Genomic DNA, 13,483 nt, shown 5'->3' with positions numbered 1-13,483 from the left:
CAGCAGAAGAGGTGGACCAAACGTCTGCAGTTTGAAAAAGAAGACTATTTGTTTTTTTAACATCTGCAGAGTACTAAAATGAACTAAAATTTAAATAAACTTATTTTTTTAAACTACAAAGTGATTTTTTAATATATTTATGACTTTGTTATAAATAATTAACAAATCTAAATCAACTTTTATGTATTATTGTATAAAAAGTGAAAATAAAAATGGTACAAATTAACGTATATATTTGATAAAAACCAACAATTTTGGTCGCAAAGTTATACCTAAACATTGTAATTAGGTATCAAAGAATTTGATATAAAAATTAATGGAAATAAACTTCGATTTTTTAAATTAAATCAACTAAAAACGTGTCATAAATATTTTTTCTATGAAATTGACGATGCTTTATTAAATAATGTTTTATTAAAATGTTGCACAAAAAATATAAGAATATATATATATATATATATATATATATATATATATATATATATATATATATATATATATATATATATATATTCAACGACTGTTATTGTAATAAACTTTTATTTATAAATTTGTCAAATATATCATGTTTGTGTCGTCAAACTTTTTTTTTTAAGTATTGTAACTTTTTTTTTTTCAAATTGTTTATCACTAATAAAGTTGGAATAAATATAAATTCAAAAAAAACTAAAAAAATAAAATAAAGTATATGTGTTTTTTTAGGCTAGATGATGTCTGAAGATGTTAGAAGACTCTGGTCCACATCTGCGCCAAGAAGAGAGCGTGCATACATTTTTAGATCTGCAGTCTTCAAAAAAGCAAACAGTCTGCGAAGGTTAATGTCTGCACGTGGTCTGCGCCGTGCAGATAGAAGAGGTCACGAAGATCTGCGGACAAAAAACAAACACCACCTAACTATTTATGCAGTTTTGTCTTTAGTATATTGCTATTTTGCATACGTATTTTTATAATAAAAAAATACACATGGTATTTTGCATGCATTGTTTAACATGTAAAATTTTGTGTCTATGTATAATTTATTTTGAAGCATTAATAGTTAACATGAAGCTTTTGTTTAACTAGCCTCCTTTTCTGTGATATTGTTAATGTATAATAGTTAACATGAAGCATTACAGTTTTCGGTAACTAACTAGCCTCCTTTTTCTGTGATATTGTTAAGAATTATAGATTTTTTTGGTCATCGCCTCCCATACAACATTGTAGAGTTTTGGTCATCAGCTTTTGTTTAGTTTAAATGACAGGTGGAATAATAGCAACTAATAACTTTTTTTTTTGTTTTTCTGGTTTTGTATTTTTTGCTTTTGCTTTTACTACTTTAGGTTGCACCTGCTGCCCATATGGTGTGTTTAATTTAAGGGATAGAGTGAACATTTTTATTGTAAATTTTGTTTTACAACTCATATTTTCATCATGTTCCTTATATATAGTTTAATTTTGAAGTCTGTTAGTGAAGAACAGTAATAACTTCTTATTGGTGAATTTTTTGTTTATTTTTTCTCTTTGTTGGGTTTCCTTTGATTTTTTTCCCTTTTTTTATATTGGTTTCCACGTGTTGTTTTTTACTCTCTTCTTCTGTTTTTTCCCTCCACCGTTCTATTCCCCAATAACATTCCCCCGCACCACTGACGCCTCCATCAATTACGACCTTCCAGTTTCTTCCTTCACCGAATCTCATTCTATCATACCGTCTATCTCTCATCCAATATCCACCCTCTTACTCCTACGACTTCCAACTGCGGCGTCCCCCAAAACCAGCGCTATCGCCGAATTGAGCCTCGCCGAATCCATCTTCTAGATCTTTTCCCTAATTCCTTCACCGCCTTTTGTATCCCAATCGTCTTAATCTCTTCCTGCTACTTCCACCGACTATGATTCCCCGTCTGGTTGCTTTGATTCACAAAAAACCATCTCAGATTTCGTTGTCGGTAACGATGGGAATTGAGCGACGATGAAGATGACCATCAATCGGACTCCGATTTACCTTTCGCCGACACCGCCTCTGCCATAGCCTCCGTTCTTCTCAGTTCATCCGGGTTCTCTTTGACGTCGATGACTACCGCCTTCCACCGCCTGCTGCTTCATCTTCCTCCTCAAAGCAATCAAACTTGGAGTCGCGGATTTCTATATGATGTCGCAGTAGATTTCTAATTTCGGTATGTGTTCTGTGGTTTCTAATTGTTTTTCAACTTTTCTATCGATTGGTTGTATCCAATACAACCGAAGGCTTTAAGGTTGCATGTTAATTTGATTTCGCTGTGGATTTCAGTTCCAATTACATGTTAATTTGATTTCAATTTTCTGTATGTAGTGGATTTCAGTACTCATGTATACGATTGAGCAATTCATTCCTGGGCATCGTAATAATCTTGCCTCTTTTGCCCTTACATGATTAACGCTGACTTTTTGTTACATTGAATTATTGATTATATTGAGATTATCACCATCTTAAATTAATCGATCATTGTTAGTTATCACAACAATAAAGATCATGTATTAATCCGGAATCTTTAAAATCGATCCAAGTGTGCTGTCAATTTCTGTTTTTTAGTGTCGATGATGTTGACCTACTGATTGATGTTTGGGACTGATAGAAGGTACATGAAGTAGTGTAACCCGTTTGTCTTCCTTTACTGCTTCCACAATAACCCCAAGGTATCACTTACGACATAACACCCTCTGATCCACCACTGTCTCCACTAACATCTCTATGTCTGTTTCCCTCTCCTCTTTGCTGCAATAACCTCATCTCTCTCCCCTGGAATCGAACCCTAATTACAGAAATGTCAACATGTGTGATTGCTTCTTCTTTTTTTAACCCTTCTTTTATGTTTCTTTATGAATGTTATAATTTTTTTCTGCTGATTTGCCTTCTGATTTAGGGCTTATCGTGCCATTTCTGACAAGCTTCTTTTGCACGTAATGAAAAAATATCTATTTTTACTCTTAAAAGTTGGTTTAGTGGACAAATGGGAACGAAAGTACTTTTGTATTTTTTTTCTGCTGCTTTGCCTTTCCATTTTGGGCTCATCATGCAATTCTTGACAAGCTTCTTTTACAGGTAATGAAAAAACTTTTTTCCTGTTAAAAGATCATTGAAATTTGGTGCAAATATGGGAACGAAAGTGGTTCTTCCTCTCAAAAGTTTCATGCTTTTGAGTGATATGTCGGTTTGTGAGGTATTTTCTATTATGAAACTGTTATAGCTAATAAGAATTTCCACATTTGGTTAACAAACAAATTAAAAGGCTTATCGGACGATTACCCTGACCAATATTGTTTACGTTTAATCATAATATTCTTTATTTATAATCAATTTGAAAGGATGAAAAATATTTGGTTAGCAATGTTGCCTTGGTTTTAAAAAGCGGCGCTTTGGACCGCTTAAAGCGCTAAGCGCTCATATGAAAATCAAAATCGCTTTTGAATTAGTAATGCGCTCAGATTCCTTAAGGCGCTTTTGCCGCTTTTTCCGATTTGGTAACGCGGCGCTTAATCGCGCTTTTGGTATACCGGGCTTATTTAATTAGCTGGGCCATGTTTAGTGTATTTTTAATTAGATACGTAGGTTGTAGGGTTATTAAAATGAGAATTCATACGTCGCACAACAGCGACAACATCAGTAGGCAGGAAAACGTTTCTTCTTCTCCATATTCATCTTCAGCCTCCTGCCCTCCTCTCTCCTCTGAACACAACGGTTGGAATCAAGTGAATCAACATTCAAGATCAAAACAAGGTACATGTTCAATTTTTTATGTTGTTAATAACTATTCTACTCTAATTCTGAATAGTGAATACAACGATTTTAATGATCTTTCAAGTTTCATCTACTTACTAGTTACTTCTTCTTTCTTCTTCTATTATTAATCAGTTACTCATAACTGACATTTGTTTTGTTATGTTTTTATTGTTGTATCATATTGGATGATCTTAATGTTACTAGTTAGTCACGTAGTTAGTTCATAGTTGTTAAATCATTAAATGTTTCTGATCAGTTAAATTATTAAATGTTCCTTTGAACTTAACTGTTATGTTGCTTACTTGCTTTCATGTTAGCATGTGTAGACTTTAGAAATTAGAAAGTAGAAACAGATAATACTAATATGTAATGATATATAATGTTATTTCATAGAATGGGTTCTACAAAGAATGGATCAGATGACCCGGTTAAGAGATACGGGGTACAAGATCCCGGTTAAGAGATACGGGGTACAAGATCCAACTATTAAAAACAACTTCACATGCAATTTCTATGGACAAGTGGTGAAGGGAGGTGTATTTCGGCTCAAACATCATATGGTTGGTGGTTATAAGGACGTAAAGAAGTGTCCGAATTGTCCGGGACATGTACAAGAAGAAGTAAAAGCATATTTGGAAAAGAAACAGAATTTAAAAGCTCAACAACAAATGGAACAAGCACGATTCCAGATGTATGAACCTGATGAATATGATGATGTTGATGAGGAAGATGTTGTTGAAATAGGCAGTAGTAGGTAAATGCCCCCTCCAAAAAAACCAAGGCAAAAAGGCCCTATGGACACATACTACACCCCAATCCGCATGAAGTCGTCAAAAGTAGGAAAGGAGGGAGACAACAAACAATCAATGAAGTATGTCGAAAGGATCTCAGGGATAGAATTTGCCGTGAGATTGCGAGATGGTTTTACGATGTAGGTATAATTTATTTTTGATGCCTTGTTGACTTTATTTAATAACAATTTATATTTACTAACTGGCATATACTTTATTGCTTCAGCCATTCCTTACAATGTCGTGACATATAATAGCTTCAAAGTCATGGTTGAAGCTATTGGACAGTTCCTTACAATGCCGTGACATATAATAGCTTCAAAGTCATGGTTGAAGCTATTGGACAGTTTGGCCCTGGGATGAAACCACCGAGCATGTATGAGTTACGAGTCCCTCTGCTTAGGAATGAAGTATAGGATGTGAAAATCCAGATTCTTGAGCATGAACAAGAATGGGCAGAAAAACGTTGTTCAATATTATCTGATGGATGGCGTGATTCAGTGGTGCAAAAGGATATCATAAACTTCATGGTAAACTCTCCGAAGGGTTCGATGTTTGTGAAATCAGTCGATGTTTCGGATGTATCCAAGGATGCAGATTTGTTATTTCATGTTCTGGATAAGATGGTGGAGGAAGTTGGAGAAAAAAACGTAGTACAAGTTGTAACTGATAATGCTTCAGCATATGTAAGGGCAGGTAAGAGTTGTAACTTGTATATGCATGTTAATACTATGTTGTGTTTGTTATTGTCTTATAATTTCTAAATTCTAATTTTCTGTCTATAAACTTTGTAGGGAAGATGTTGGAAGCCAAAAGAGAGCATCTTTATTGGATACCATGTGCTTGCTCATTGCTTGTATTTGATGCCGGAGGACATTGGAAAAAAGGTTCCTAAGGTGAAAATTGCAATAAAGAAGGCTATGTTAGCAATTGGCTATATATATAGTCATGTTCCTGTTGTGAACTTGATGAGAAAGTTCACCAAAGAAAGAAACTTGCATAGGCCAGTTGTAACTAGATTTGCCACATCTTTTATCACACTTGCCCAAGTCCACAGACAAAGACACAACCTGAAGAATATGGTGATTTCTGCAGAGTGGGAAAAGGCAAAGTGGTCCAGCAAAGATCAGATTGCAAAAAAAAGTAAAAACCTACTTTATGCAAGATTCATTTTGGAGGAATGTTTTGTATACTCTCAAGTTAACCGACCCTTTAGTCAAAGTTCTTAGGTTAGTTGATGGAGAAAAGTATCCAGCAACGGGCTATATTTATGAGGCTATGGATAGGGCTAAAGAAGCTATTCGTGATAGTTTTTCCAATGCGGATGACTACAAGACAACTTTTCAAATCATTGATCAAAGGTGGGAATGTCAACTGCATAAACCTCTACATGCAACATGATACTTTTTTAAACCCGGGGATATTTTATAAGGATACTGTTGGGGTGGCTTGTGAAGAAGTGGAACAAGGGTTATATGGTTGCATTATGAGACTTGTTCCAGACCAGGAAGTTCAAGACAAGATTTCTGCAGAGTTAGATAAATACCGGAATGCAGAAGGACTATTCGGTCATCCTATGGCTATTAGGCGTAGGAAAATGTAACACCCGCAGATTCGGGCTAGTCAATTAAGATAATAAGCGTTAAAATGATTTTTTTTATATAGAAGATTATCTAGGATAAATAATCTTAACCAAAATAATAGTTAGGGTTAACAATTGTAACCTATTCGACGTAATAAAGAATAATTACTTGAATATTATATGTTTCATGATTATTATAATATAATAAAATAGGAAAATCAGTCGAATCCTTCGTAAATCGTAAAAATAAGTGCGCCAAAACATTTAATATATATATATATATATATATATATATATATATATATATATATATATATATATATATATATAGGAAGTATACGTCGATCCCGAAAATATAAATTTCGTCGAAATCCGAATCCGTATGAATTAGATATGATTTTTATAAGAGATAAAAGTCAGCCGCGCACAACGAATGTATGACGTAAAAAGCTACGAAGAGAATGGTTGACTTTTAGCTAATGCGACCAAAATGAAAATCATAGTACTCCTTAAAATAGGAATTTTGTGAAAAAGAAATGCCAAAAACGGAGTCAGTACGAGAGAGTTATGATTTTAGCAAAATCATTTAATTTTATAAAAAAATGGACAAAAATATAAATTCAAAATTAGCCGACGGAGTACAAACGAAAGTTGTATATCTCGTCGATAGCTACGCATGGATATAAAGAACATCAAAAACGGATTTCGCATGAACGATTTATTATTTTTAATAGCACATTTACATATTAAAATAAAGTGTAAATCATATATACGTATACATACATATACATATGTATCATTAAATCTATTTAAAATAGTATTATAAAGGGGTGTTTAGTCATTTATATAACTATAAGGTCATTAAGTAATTATGGAATGTAGGTTTTGAAAATTCAATCACTATAAATAAGAGTCTCTAGCTCTCATATTTCTTGCATCATTCTCTTGATTCAAGAGTCTATATCTTCTTATCCCCCGAACATTTCGGTCCCTCGTGATTTGACTTTTCTTTCTGTAGTTTTAGTATAGTAAGGTGAGCGCTGAAGCGCTGCACGAATCTTTCCTAGAAAGATTCAGCGACGAAGTTCTGCCCCTGCAGAGCCCGACTCTTAGCTAAAACCCCCTTGTAAGTAAATTATGCTTACCCTATTTTAATATAGCTTATATTTAAAATTAGTATTGTTATTATGAACTTATAATAAATATTTGGGCTATTATTATGACTTATATAAGTGTCGTTATAATATCTTTTTAACTACTCGCGGTACGGGAAATCTGGTTTAAAGGGCCGCATAGGGTTGTTGGATTTCAGAAGTGCTATACGCCAAACTGGTCCTGCCCTCCGGTGTTTTATGTCTGGCCCCTGTCTGTACATAGTGGTTGGAAAATATTGTTTAAACGCTTAAATAATAATAATAATAATAATAATAATAATAATAATAATAATAAGACTAATAGTTAGTCACGGTAAATATTAGACTAAAATCTAGTGGTAAAAATACTAGGTTTAATCGAAGGAAATTATTTTTAAGAAGCGAAGCGCTGTCTGAGTTCAGAATCACCACCTTAACAAGTGAGTGCATAGTTACTTTCATCTTACACATAGATATGAAGTATTTAATATAAATTACATGCTATGTGTGCATATTGTCTGTATACTTGCCGTCTATGCTGGGTGAAAGATTTTTATACATGTTTTAAATTATTTAAACTGTATATGTATTTTATATCTACAAAATGTGTTGGGTAAAACATGGGTAGATGAAATAGTTGTTGTGTGACAAAAAATGTATTTTATATCTACAAAATGTATTTTATATCTACAGAGTATGGATGACAACCACGGACTATTCTTGACAGTCCAGTGGAACACTAGCAGACTCGCAAGCTATAGGTGTTATTTGAAGTGTGTATTCACCAGTTGTACTCTAAAAGCCCATTGACATGTATTGCGAGTGGATTCTCGGAAATGATACTGTCGATAAACGAGATAAAAACCATTGACATGTATTGCGAGTGAATTCTCGGAAACGATACTGTCAATAAACGAGATAACCCTGGCAGATGCGCCTAAAGGACTCTACCGGCAGAAGCGCCTAATAGAGAACCTTATAACCCCGGAAGATGCGCCTAAAGGACAATACCGGCAGATGCGCCTCATAAGGAATGTCACAATTTTGGTAGTTGCGCCTAAGTGATAATATTAGTAGTTGTGCTTGACAAATGTGTCATTAGCAACGATGGATTTCGTGCCTATTCTTTAGGATAATTCTTAGGAATGAATAAACGAGGAATAGCTGATTCTTAGGGTAGATCTTTAAGAGTAAGGGAGATAATGGGGATGGGTAATTGGGTTGATTGTTTGATGTTTAATCATAATAATTATATTATTGTGGGTTGAAAACCCTATATACTCACCAGGTTTCCCAACCTGACCCACTCAAGCTTATTTGTAATCACAGGTGTCGATACGAAGCTACTTTACACTGAGAGATTTAAAAAAGATGTAGATCACTAGTGTAAATAAATGTAAGTTCTGTTTATGCTTATGTTTCTGTATTGACGATGACATCCCAAATGTTTTAAAATGAATAAAATACATTTATTAGGAAATGTTTTGATAACGTATTTATCATGTTTTTCTGGGAACAAATTCCGCAACACTTTTATTAAAAGAGGTACTCTGATTTTTATAAAGCATAAACAAAATCGGTCTTTTCTGGCCGTGAAAATGGGGATGTCACAGTTGGTATCAGAGCATTAGTTTAAGCGAACTAGGAATAAAGATTTATTTCTAGACTTAAACTTAGGATGCTAAGAAATGATTGTGAGGAGTGTGTCTAATATATTTTAGGTAGTACACCTGAATAGACACAAGCACTAGCTTAATTAGGGAAGATGCCGAAAATGCTTTTATGTGCTAAATGATTTGTTGCTTTATGCTATCGTTTGATCAGATCTATGGTCTGTTGCCGACCGGATCTGGAAATTTTATGTGTTCAGATTTCTAAACGTTTAATTACGATATTAGAACTAGCATGTAACTTTTCGGAGTAATAAGGAAGATTACACGTCTAAATCTTCTCTATCTATATTCTCGTCTCGATGCACTGCACACATGCTTCAGTGAACATAACACCATGGTGAAGACTCGTAGAGAATTGAGTAAATGGAGGAAATAAAAAGGCTTATGATAATGAATGACATCTATTCTGGAATTTGACTCTAAAAGACCTGAGTCTAAGCGTTGCATCATACGACGAGATCTCATTAGAACATGTTCCATCGGTCTGATACGGTAATCGAAGTAAAGAACTTATCTTAGTTTAAGTCTGTTTAAGAAAGGGCAAGAGTTTCCAATAAGGACTGAGTTTGTAACTCGAAGGTTAATATTAAAAGTCCAACATATGATAAAGAGTGGGTGCAAGATTGCGCACCGCCAATAGTCAAGAAGTCCTAGAGTTAGATACTCATTTGAAAGGACATAAGAGTTATGATTACCACCTAGGATGGAAAGGAAATGAACGGAGTCATTATACAAGCCCTATTTTTTTGATGATTCTGGGACGTAATCATCCTAAGGGGATATAATTGTAACACCCGCAGATTCGGGCTAGTCAATTAAGATAATAAGCGTTAAAAATGATTTTTTTTTATAGAAGATTATCTAGGATAAATAATCTTAACCAAAGTAATAGTTCGGGTTAACAATTGTAACCTATTCGACGTAATAAAGAATAATTACTTGAATATTATATGTTTCATGATTATTATAATATAATAAAATAGGAAAAATCAGTCGAATCCTTCGTAAATCGTAAAAATAAGTGCGCCAAAACATATATATATATATATATATATATATATATATATATATATATATATATATATATATATATATATATATATATATATATATATATATATATAGGAAGTATACGTCGTTCTGATCCCGAAAATATAAATTTCGTCGAAATCCGAATCCGTATGAATTAGATATGATTTTTATAAGATATAAAAGTCAGCCGCGCACAACGAATGTATGACGTAAAAAGCTACGAAGAGAATGATTGACTTTTAGCTAATGCGACCAAAATGAAAATCGTAGTACTCCTTAAAATAGGAATTTTGAGAAAAAGAATGCCAAAAACGGAGTCAGTACGAGAGAGTTATGATTTTAGCAAAATCATTTAATTTTATAAAAAAATTGACAAAAATATAAATTCAAAATTAGCCGACGGAGTCCAAACGAAAGTTGTATATCTCGTCGATAGCTACGCATGGATATAAAGAACGTCGAAAACGGATTTCGTATGAACAATTTATAATTTTTAATAGCACATTTACGTATTAAAATAAAGTGTAAATCATATATACGTATACATACATATACATATGTATATATCGTTAGAAAGGTATCGACGATGCGGTCGTTATAAAACTAGTGTTGAGTACTTTCGACATTCGTTTAGTACAAATATCATTAAATCTATTTAAAATAGTATTATAAACGGGTGTTTAGTCATTTATATAACTATAAGGTCATTAAGTAACTATGGAATGTAGTTTTTGAAAATTCAATCACTATAAATAAGAGCCTCTAGCTCTCATATTTTTTGCACCATTCTCTTGATTTAAGAGTCTTTCTCTTCTTATCCCCCGAGCATTTCGGTCCCTCGTGATTCGACTTCTCTTTCTGTAGTTTTAGTATAGTAAGGTGAGCGCTGAAGCGTTGCACGAATCTTTCCTAGAAAATTAGTATTGTTATTATGAACTTATAATAACAATGGTGGTTAGAAAATATTGCTTATATTTAAAATTAGTATTGTTATTATGAACTTATAATAAATATTTGGGCTAAAACCCCCTTGTAAGTAAGGTATGCTTATCCTATTGTAATATAGCTTATATTTAAAATTAGTATTGTTATTATGAACTTATAATAAATATTTGGGTTATTATTATGACTTATATAAGTATCGTTATAATATCTTTTTAACTACTCGCGGTACGGAGAATCTGGTTTAAAGGGTCGCATAGGGTTGTTGGATTTCGGAAGTGCTATATGCCAAAATGGTCATGCCCTCCGGTGTTTTATGTGTGGCCCCTGTCTGTACATTGTGGTTAGAAAATATTGTTTAAACGCTTATATAATAATAATAATAATAATAATAATAATAATAATAATAATAATATTTAGTCACGGTAATATTAGACTAAAATCTAGTGGTAATAATAGTAGGTTTCATCGAAGGAAATTATTTTTAAGAAGCGAAGCATTGTCTGAGTTCAGAATCACCACCTTAACAAGTGAGTGCATAGTTACTTTCATCTTACACATAGATATGAAGTATTTAATATAAATTACATGCTATGTATGCATATTGTCTGTATACTTGCCGTCTATGCTGGGTGAAAGATTTTTATACATGTTTTAAATTATTTAAACTGTATATATGTATTTTATATCTACAAAATGTGTTGGGTAAAACATGGGTAGATGAAATAGTTGCTGTGTGACAAAAAAATAAAATGATGAGAGGTGATATAGACCATGAGATAAGGGTGAGAGGTGAACCATGAGAGAAGCCTTTTACCGAAGTGTTGGCCCCGTCATCTAGCAGAGTATGGATGACAACCACGGACTATTCTAGACAGTCTAGTGGAACACTAGCAGACTCGCAAGCTGTAGGTGTTATTTGAAGTGTGTATTCACCAGTTGTACTCTAAAAACCCATTGACATGTATTGCGAGTGGATTCTCGGAAATGATACTGTCGATAAACGAGATAAAAACCATTGACATGTATTGCGAGTGAATTCTTGGAAACGATATTGTCAATAAACGAGATAACCCTGGCAGATGCGCCTAAAGGACTCTACCGGCAGAAGCGCCTAATAGAGAACCTCATAACCCCGGAAGATGCGCCTAAAGGACAATACCGGCAGATGCGCCTCATAAAGAATGTCACAATTTTGGCAGTTGCGCCTAAGTGATAATATTAGTAGTTGTGCTTGACAAATGTGTCATTAGCAACGATGGATTTCGTGCCTATTCTTTAGGATAATTCTTAGGAATGAATGAACGAGGAGTAGCTGATTCTTAGGGTAGATCTTTAAGAGGAAGGAAGATAATGGGGATGGGTAATTGGGTTGATTGTTTGATGTTTAAACATAATAGCTATATTATTGTGGGTTGAAAACCCTATGTACTCACCAGGTTTCCCAACCTGACCCACTCAAGCTTATTTGTAATCACAGGTGCCGATACGAAACTACTTTACACTGAGAGATTTAAAAGAGATGTAGATCACTAGTGTAAATAAATGTAAGTTCTGTTTATGCTTATGTTTCTGTATTGACGATGACATCCAAAATGTTTTAAAATGAATAAAATACATTTATTAGGAAATGCTTTGATAACGTATTTATCATGTTTTTCTGGGAACAAATTCCGCAACACTTTTATTAAAAGAGGTACTCTGATTTTTATAAAGCATAAACAAAATCGGTTTTTTCTGCCGTGAAAATGGGAATGTCACAGAAAACAAAAGCACCAGGTAACAAAATAATATTATAAGTTCTTAACCAATTTTTTTTGGTAATTTCTATTCTGATTTTCATAGTTTGTTTTTAAGTTTTTATTATCAGCTGATTGGTGGGCATCATATGGATATTCGATGCCTAATCTTAAAAAGTTTGCCATACTGGTCCTTAGTCTAACTTGTAGTGCTACAAGTTGTGAAAGAAACTGGAGTGTTTTTCAACTGTTTCATGATTATTATAATATAATAAAATAGGAAAAATCAGTAGAATCGTCCGTAAATCGTAAAAATAAGTGCGCCAAAACATATATATATATATATATATATATATATATATATATATATATATATATATATATATATATATATATATATATATATATTTAGGAAGTATACGTCGTCCCGATCCCGAAAATATAAATTTCGTCGAAATCCGAATCCGTATGAGTTATATATGATTTTTATAAGATATAAAAGTCAGCCGCGTACAACGAATGTATGACGTAAAAAGTTACGAAGAGAATGGTTGACTTTTATCTAATGCGACCAAAATGAAAATCATAGTACTCCTTAAAATAGGAATTTTGAGAAAAAGAATGCCAAAAACGGAGTCAGTACGTGAGAGTTATGATTTTAGCAAAATCATTTAATTTTATAAAAAAATGGACAAAAATATAAATTCAAAATTAGCCGACGGATTCCAAACGAAAGTTGTATATCTCGTCGATAGCTACGCATGGATATAAAGAACGTCGAAAACGGATTTCGTATGAACGATTTATAATTTTTAATAGCACATTTACGTATTAAAATAAAGTGTAAATCATATA

General features: G+C 33.1%; 1 protein-coding gene across 5 annotated transcripts; it reads left to right on the top strand.

Moving 5' to 3' along the window:
* The first annotated feature begins 1,567 nt into the window (after positions 1-1,567).
* Positions 1,568-6,288, top strand: LOC145129748 (uncharacterized). Of its 5 annotated transcripts, none has more exons than XM_079064543.1 (6): positions 1,568-2,153; positions 3,059-3,176; positions 3,573-3,733; positions 4,130-4,667; positions 4,754-5,223; positions 5,322-6,288. In XM_079064543.1, exons 3-4 carry the CDS (start codon positions 3,583-3,585, stop codon positions 4,492-4,494), a joined length of 516 nt encoding a protein of 171 aa, XP_078920669.1. In that variant the 5' UTR covers positions 1,568-2,153; positions 3,059-3,176; positions 3,573-3,582; the 3' UTR covers positions 4,495-4,667; positions 4,754-5,223; positions 5,322-6,288. The 5 variants fall into 5 exon arrangements, 4 of the variants coding, with proteins under 4 accessions (XP_078920669.1, XP_078920668.1, XP_078920666.1 ...); XM_079064542.1 differs by having other exon boundaries at positions 3,566-3,733; XR_013717635.1 differs by having other exon boundaries at positions 1,569-2,153; positions 3,609-3,733.
* The last annotated feature ends 7,195 nt before the right edge of the window (positions 6,289-13,483 follow it).

The sequence above is a fragment of the Lactuca virosa genome, chromosome 8 (assembly GCF_052849685.1).
Source record: "Lactuca virosa cultivar CGN04683 chromosome 8, Lactuca_virosa_CGN04683_v6, whole genome shotgun sequence".
Classification (NCBI taxonomy): domain Eukaryota; kingdom Viridiplantae; phylum Streptophyta; class Magnoliopsida; order Asterales; family Asteraceae; genus Lactuca; species Lactuca virosa.
The sequence above is the reverse complement of the archived record's forward strand: the minus strand, read 5'-3'. Positions and strand labels throughout refer to the sequence as shown.